Here is a 7,500-nt window from a genome sequence, read left to right on the forward strand (position 1 = left end):
GCTTACCCGAGACACGGACTTTGTGGGACTCAACATCCGTGGCGGCAAAGACTTCGGCCTTGGAGTGTATGTGTCCAGGTAGGTGGGTCCGGTCCTCGCTCTGTGTATGTCTGGGGAGACTGTCGTTTATATCTTGTTGTCGAAGTTTTCACCACGAAAACGAAAACGACAACGACGACGATGATAATGATGATGAAGGTGATGATGTTATTGATAATGGTGGTGGTGGTGGTGGTGGTGATGGTTGTGTTTTGTTGTTGTCGGTTGTGGCGGTTATTATGACGTTTATGATGATAACTGTAATAATCATCGTATTTGTAATGGTGATGATGTTGATGATGACGGTGGTAATGACAATGATGGATTACTTAATTTCTGAGACGGTGGTAAAGAATTCCAAACGCATAAAACTTTAGCTCTGCAGGATCTTTTCCCTGCGCAATTTAGAACGTCCTCGGCACTTTTTAGCAACTTTTCAGAACTGGAGAGGGAAGAGATTCGTTAAAATGCCGGAAGGCAAGTGTCGGTACCTTTAAAGTAAATGCGGGACTCTGTAGGAACCCAACTCATACAGGAGAAGTGTAACATGCTCAGATTTCGTTTCTGAAAGAGCAAGTCTCTGTAGCTTTGTTCTGTATTTTCTGTAGTCTGTCAGCAGATGAAGATGGTAAACTACAAGCACAAAACCGGAATTGCAGAAATCCATAAGAGGAAACCAATCGAGTCATGTTTTTTCAGTGTTGATTTTCGTCAAACTGATGCCAGTCTGCGAAGGCGAAGAAGAATGACTTGAGCGACACAGGATAAGATAAGATAAGAATAACTTTATAATCTCCAACTGGAGAAATTTGGTCAGGTGCATTATCACAACATAGACAAGTAAATAACATAGGGACCATAACTGTAAAAGTCAACAACAGCTTTTACTAATATTACGAAGATACAAATGTAAAAAAAATATCACATATACCGTTTCATACATACATCCACACACTGCAGGTAATAACTAGTGTTCTTAATGTAAAATCAGAAAGAATTAAGAAACATTATTTGAATATGATTATAAACATAGCCTACTATACTGCACATTGATTATAATAGACAGATGAGATAAGAATAAAGATAAATTGCGGAAAACCGCAACCAGATAATCAGCACCCCCCAACCCCCACCCCACACACGCGGATTACTTGATTCAAACAAGGAGAATCAAATTCCTTCGGTCATAGTCAAGGTATGAGTACGGTAAGGAGCCCGGTGAATGCATCTATTGGTGCATCCCCTGCAGTCTCAGCTTCGGGGAGTGCAGAACAGAGGGGGAGAGAGGACAAAAGAGCGCGAGGTGCAACCAGAGAGGATGGTGGGGAAACTATTTTCATTTCATCCTGACTTAACTCTCTCCATACGAACGGCGAAAGAGACGACTTTAACAGCGTTTCACCCCAGTTACCATCATCAAAATATTGCAAGCGGAAGGCTCTTATACTGAAGAGGTGAATGTTGACAAAGAATACCACAATTCTGACGACGGAAGCTAAAGGTTGGGTCATTCAGACACCCACTGGACATCCGAGGGGTCTGTGTAGAGGAGAAGAGAGAGAGGACTGGCCGTACTGAGTGACTTAACACAAGCAGCGCTGGGTTCACACAGTCATGGGTCTGACTGTCGGGTTGTTGAAACTAATGGACTGAGGGTCGATGATGCGTATCCCCTCAGTGCTGGTAAGTGAGTTGGTTGGGTGGTGTTGGGTGAGGTTTATGTCAGGTGGGTGAGTGCGTTTGCGTGTGAATGAATATGCCTCCCCGAGTGAGTGTGCGTGAGAAAGAGAAACAGAAAGAAAGGCGGACAGACATACAGAAACGGAGACAAACAAACACACAGAGAGCGTGTAACAGACAGCAGGGTCAGCGAGAGAAAGGGGGTCTAGTTCTCGGGAAAAGTGAAACTGTCAGTTTGGTTTCCAATCAATACCCTGCTGCAGTGACAGCATCAGCATCACACAGCACTGCACACAACCAGCACTGCAGCAGCAGCAGCAGCGGGGGCATACACACCAACCGGCACAGACAGATCACTGCAGCCAGCTACTGTTCATACCACGGCCACTGAACAAACACTCAGTATCAACAGCTGTCAATACAGAACAGCTGTCAGTCCCCCACACACATCATCGTCATCAATAGAAAGCAGCATGGTTCAAAACAGCGGTGGTTTGTAGGGCACGCCACGGTACATCACACAACACAGCGTGACGCGACACAGCACACAACACAGCATGACGCGACACAGCACACAACACAGCATGACGCGATACAGCACACAACACAGCATGATGCGACACAGCACACAACACAGCATGACGCGACACAGCACACAACTCAGCATAACGCGATATCAGAGAATACAACACAGCATGACGCGATATCAGAGAACACAACACAGCATGACGCGATAGAGAACACAACACAGCATGACGCGATACATCACACAACACAGCATGACGCGATATCAGAGAACACAACACAGCATGACGCGATACAGAACACAACACAGCATGACGCGATACAGCACACAACACAGCATGACGCGACACAGCACACAACACAGCATGACGCGACACATCACACAACACAGCATGACGCGATATCAAAGAACACAACACAGCATGACGCGATATCAAAGAACACAACACAGCATGACGCGATACAGCACACAACACAGCATGACGCGATATCAGAGAACACAACACAGCATGACGCGATATCAGAGAATACAACACAGCATGACGCGATACATCACACAACACAGCATGACGTGATACAGAACACAACACAGCATGACGCGATACAGCACACACCACAGCATGACGCGATATCAGAGAATACAACACAGCATGACGCGATATAGAACACAACACAGCATGACGCGATACAGCACACAACACAGCATGACGCGATATCAGAGAACACAACACAGCATGACGCGATACAGCACACAACACAGCATGACGCGATACAGCACACAATACAGCATGACGCGATATCAGAGAACACAACACAGCATGACGCGATATAACACAACACAGCATGACGCATAACAATGGAGTGTAAATAAAAGCAGCTTGGCATAACAAAACGGACAGTATACAACAAAAACAAAAATACAACAACAAAAAACAGTATGTGCGGAACAATACGGTTCACAGTGAGGTCAGTATCAGTATCAGTATCAGTATCAGTAGCTCAAGGAGGCCTCACTGCGTTCGGACAAATCCATATACGCTACACCACATCTGCCAAGCAGATGCCTGACCAGCAGCGTAACCCAACACGCTTAGTCAGGCCTTGAGAAGAAAAAAAAGAGAGAAAAAAAATAAGATAAAATATATATTTTTCAATCTAAAAAAAAAAAAAAGAACACACAAACAATGTTATATATATATATATATATATATATATATATAGATAGATAGATAGATAGATAGATAGATAGATAGATAGATAGATATAATGAGGGCAGGCCACAGTTATCACATGTTTTGAAACTGTTACTCGTTTTTTTAATGTTTGTATTTTTCTCCACAATATCAGACGTTGCTTTACAGCAAAAAAAGCCTCAGTAACATGGAGCCCAACACACCCAACAAAAAATGTTGTCCCAATGAAACGATATAACTTTGATGATTGGCTTTGATAATGGAACCGGAACAAGCCTTTTTTGTGTGAGAGGGAGTGGGAGTGGGTGGGATGGAGGTGGGGGGGGGTTCTTTCGTTTCCATGAGATTTTGTTCTGATAACTGTGTGTATGATGCCTTTGTCCTGTAACCACATGTAAGGGCCACAACAGAACCAATAAGTCTTCCGACTATAGAATTGTCTGTTATCAATGCGCGATGTGAATACTTTGACGATGCAATATGTCCAATAAGTCTTCCGACTATAGAATTGTCTGTTATCAATGCGCGATGTGAATACTTTGACGATACAATATGTCCAGTAAGTCTTCCGACTATAGAATTTTCTGTGATCGATGCGCGATGTGAATACTTTGACGATACAATATGTCCAGTAAGTCTTCCGACTACAGAATTGTCTGTTATCGATGCGCGATGTGAATACTTTGACGATACAATATGTCCAGTAAGTCTTCCGACTATAGAATTGTCTGTTATCAATGCGCGATGTGAATACTTTGACGATACAATATGTCCAATAAGTCTTCCGACTATAGAATTGTCTGTTATCAATGTGCGATGTGAATACTTTGACGATGCAATATGTCCAATAAGTCTTCCGAGTACAGAATTGTCTGTTATCAATGCGCGATGTGAATACTTTGACGATGCAATATGTCCAGTAAGTCTTCCGACTATAGAATTGTCTGTGATCGATGCGTGATGTGAATACTTTGACGATACAATATGTCCAGTAAGTCTTCCGACTATAGAATTGTCTGTTATCGATGTGCGATGTGAATACTTTGACGATGCAATATGTCCAATAAGTCTTCCGACTATAGAATTATCTGTGATCAATGCGCGATGTGGATACTTTGACGATACAATATGTCCAATAAGTCTTCCGACTATAGAATTGTCTGTGATCGATGCGCGATGTGGATACTTTGACGATACAATATATCCAATAAGTCTTCCGACTATAGAATTGTCTGTGATCGATGCGCGATGTGAATACTTTGACGATACAATATGTCCAATAAGTCTTCCGACTATAGAATTGTCTGTGATCGATGCGCGATGTGAATACTTTGACGATACAATATGTCCAATAAGTCTTCCGACTATAGAATTGTCTGTGATCGATGCGCGATGTGAATACTTTGACGATACAATATGTCCAATAAGTCTTCCGACTATAGAATTGTCTGTGATCGATGCGCGATGTGAATACTTTGACGATACAATATGTCCAATAAGTCTTCCGACTATAGAATTGTCTGTTATCAATGCGCGATGTGAATACTTTGACGATACAATATGTCCAATAAGTCTTCCAACTATAGAATTGTCTGTTATCAATGCGCGATGTGAATACTTTGACGATACAATATGTCCAATACGTCTTCCGACTATAGAATTGTCTGTTATCAATGTGCGATGTGAATACTTTGACGATACAATATGTCCAATAAGTCTTCCGACTATAGAATTGTCTGTTATCAATGCGCGATGTGAATACTTTGACGATACAATATGTCCAATAAGTCTTCCGACTATAGAATTGTCTGTGATCGATGCGCGATGTGAATACTTTGACGATACAATATATCCAATAAGTCTTCCGACTATAGAATTGTCTGTGATCGATGCGCGATGTGAATACTTTGACGATACAATATGTCCAATAAGTCTTCCGACTACAGAATTGTCTGTTCTCCATGCGCGATGTGAATACTTTGACGATACAATATGTCCAATAAGTCTTCCGACTATACAATTTTCTGTGATCGATGCGGGATGTGAATACTTTGACGATACAATATGTCCAATAAGTCTTCCGACTATAGAATTGTCTGTTATCAATGCGCGATGTGAATACTTTGACGATACAATATGTCCAATAAGTCTTCCGACTATAGAATTGTCTGTGATCGATGCGCGATATGAATACTTTGACGATACAATATGTCCAATAAGTATTCCGACTATAGAATTGTCTGTTATCAATGCGCGATGTGAATACTTTGACGATACAATATGTCCAATAAGTATTCCGACTATAGAATTGTCTGTTATCAATGCGCGATGTGAATACTTTGACGATGCAATATGCCAAATAAGTCTTCCGACTATAGAATTGTCTGTTATCAATGCGCGATGTGAATACTTTATCGATACAATATGTCCAATAAATCTTCCGACTATAGAATTGTCTGTTATCAATGCGCGATGTGAATACTTTGACGATACAATATGTCCAATAAGTCTTCCGACTATAGAATTGTCTGTGATCGATGCGCGATGTGATTACTTTGACGACACAATATGTCCAATAAGTCTTCCGACTATAGAATTGTCTGTTATCAATACGCGATGTGAATACTTTGACGATACAATATGTCCAATAAGTCTTCCGACTATAGACTTGTCTGTTATCAATGCGCGATGTGAATACTTTGACGATGCAATATGTCCAATAAGTCTTCCGACTATAGAATTGTCTGTTATCAATACGCGATGTGAATACTTTTACGATACAATATGTCCAATAAGTCTTCCGACTATAGAATTGTCTGTGATCGATGCGCGATGTGAATACTTTGACGATACAATATGTCCAATAAGTATTCCGACTATAGAATTGTCTGTGATCGATGCGCGATGTGAATACTTTGACGATACAATATGTCCAGTAAGTCTTCCGACTATAGAATTGTCTGTTATCAATGCGCGATGTGAATACTTTGACGATACAATATGTCCAATAAGTCTTCCGACTATAGAATTGTCTGTTATCAATGTGCGATGTGAATACTTTGACGATGCAATATGTCCAATAAGTCTTCCGAGTACAGAATTGTCTGTTATCAATGCGCGATGTGAATACTTTGACGATGCAATATGTCCAGTAAGTCTTCCGACTATAGAATTGTCTGTGATCGATGCGTGATGTGAATACTTTGACGATACAATATGTCCAGTAAGTCTTCCGACTATAGAATTGTCTGTTATCGATGTGCGATGTGAATACTTTGACGATGCAATATGTCCAATAAGTCTTCCGACTATAGAATTATCTGTGATCAATGCGCGATGTGGATACTTTGACGATACAATATGTCCAATAAGTCTTCCGACTATAGAATTGTCTGTGATCGATGCGCGATGTGGATACTTTGACGATACAATATATCCAATAAGTCTTCCGACTATAGAATTGTCTGTGATCGATGCGCGATGTGAATACTTTGACGATACAATATGTCCAATAAGTCTTCCGACTATAGAATTGTCTGTGATCGATGCGCGATGTGAATACTTTGACGATACAATATGTCCAATAAGTCTTCCGACTATAGAATTGTCTGTGATCGATGCGCGATGTGAATACTTTGACGATACAATATGTCCAATAAGTCTTCCGACTATAGAATTGTCTGTGATCGATGCGCGATGTGAATACTTTGACGATACAATATGTCCAATAAGTCTTCCGACTATAGAATTGTCTGTTATCAATGCGCGATGTGAATACTTTGACGATACAATATGTCCAATAAGTCTTCCAACTATAGAATTGTCTGTTATCAATGCGCGATGTGAATACTTTGACGATACAATATGTCCAATACGTCTTCCGACTATAGAATTGTCTGTTATCAATGCGCGATGTGAATACTTTGACGATACAATATGTCCAATAAGTCTTCCGACTATAGAATTGTCTGTGATCGATGCGCGATGTGAATACTTTGACGATACAATATATCCAATAAGTCTTCCGACTATAGAATTGTCTGTGATCGATGCGCGATGTGAA

General features: G+C 40.9%; 1 protein-coding gene across 2 annotated transcripts in view; it reads left to right on the top strand.

Annotated features, from left to right (window-relative positions):
• Nucleotides 1-7,500, top strand: part of LOC143293457 (uncharacterized) — a 76,170-nt gene that overhangs the window by 33,735 nt on the left and 34,935 nt on the right. For both annotated transcript variants that reach the window (XM_076604328.1, XM_076604329.1), the window contains exon 5: nucleotides 1-78. This exon is cut by the window's left edge and continues 102 nt beyond it. In XM_076604328.1, the coding sequence (XP_076460443.1) occupies nucleotides 1-78 (78 nt within the window). The remainder of the gene's footprint in view (nucleotides 79-7,500) is intronic.

This window comes from Babylonia areolata, chromosome 19, assembly GCF_041734735.1.
Source record: "Babylonia areolata isolate BAREFJ2019XMU chromosome 19, ASM4173473v1, whole genome shotgun sequence".
Taxonomy (NCBI): Eukaryota; Metazoa; Mollusca; class Gastropoda; order Neogastropoda; family Buccinidae; genus Babylonia; species Babylonia areolata.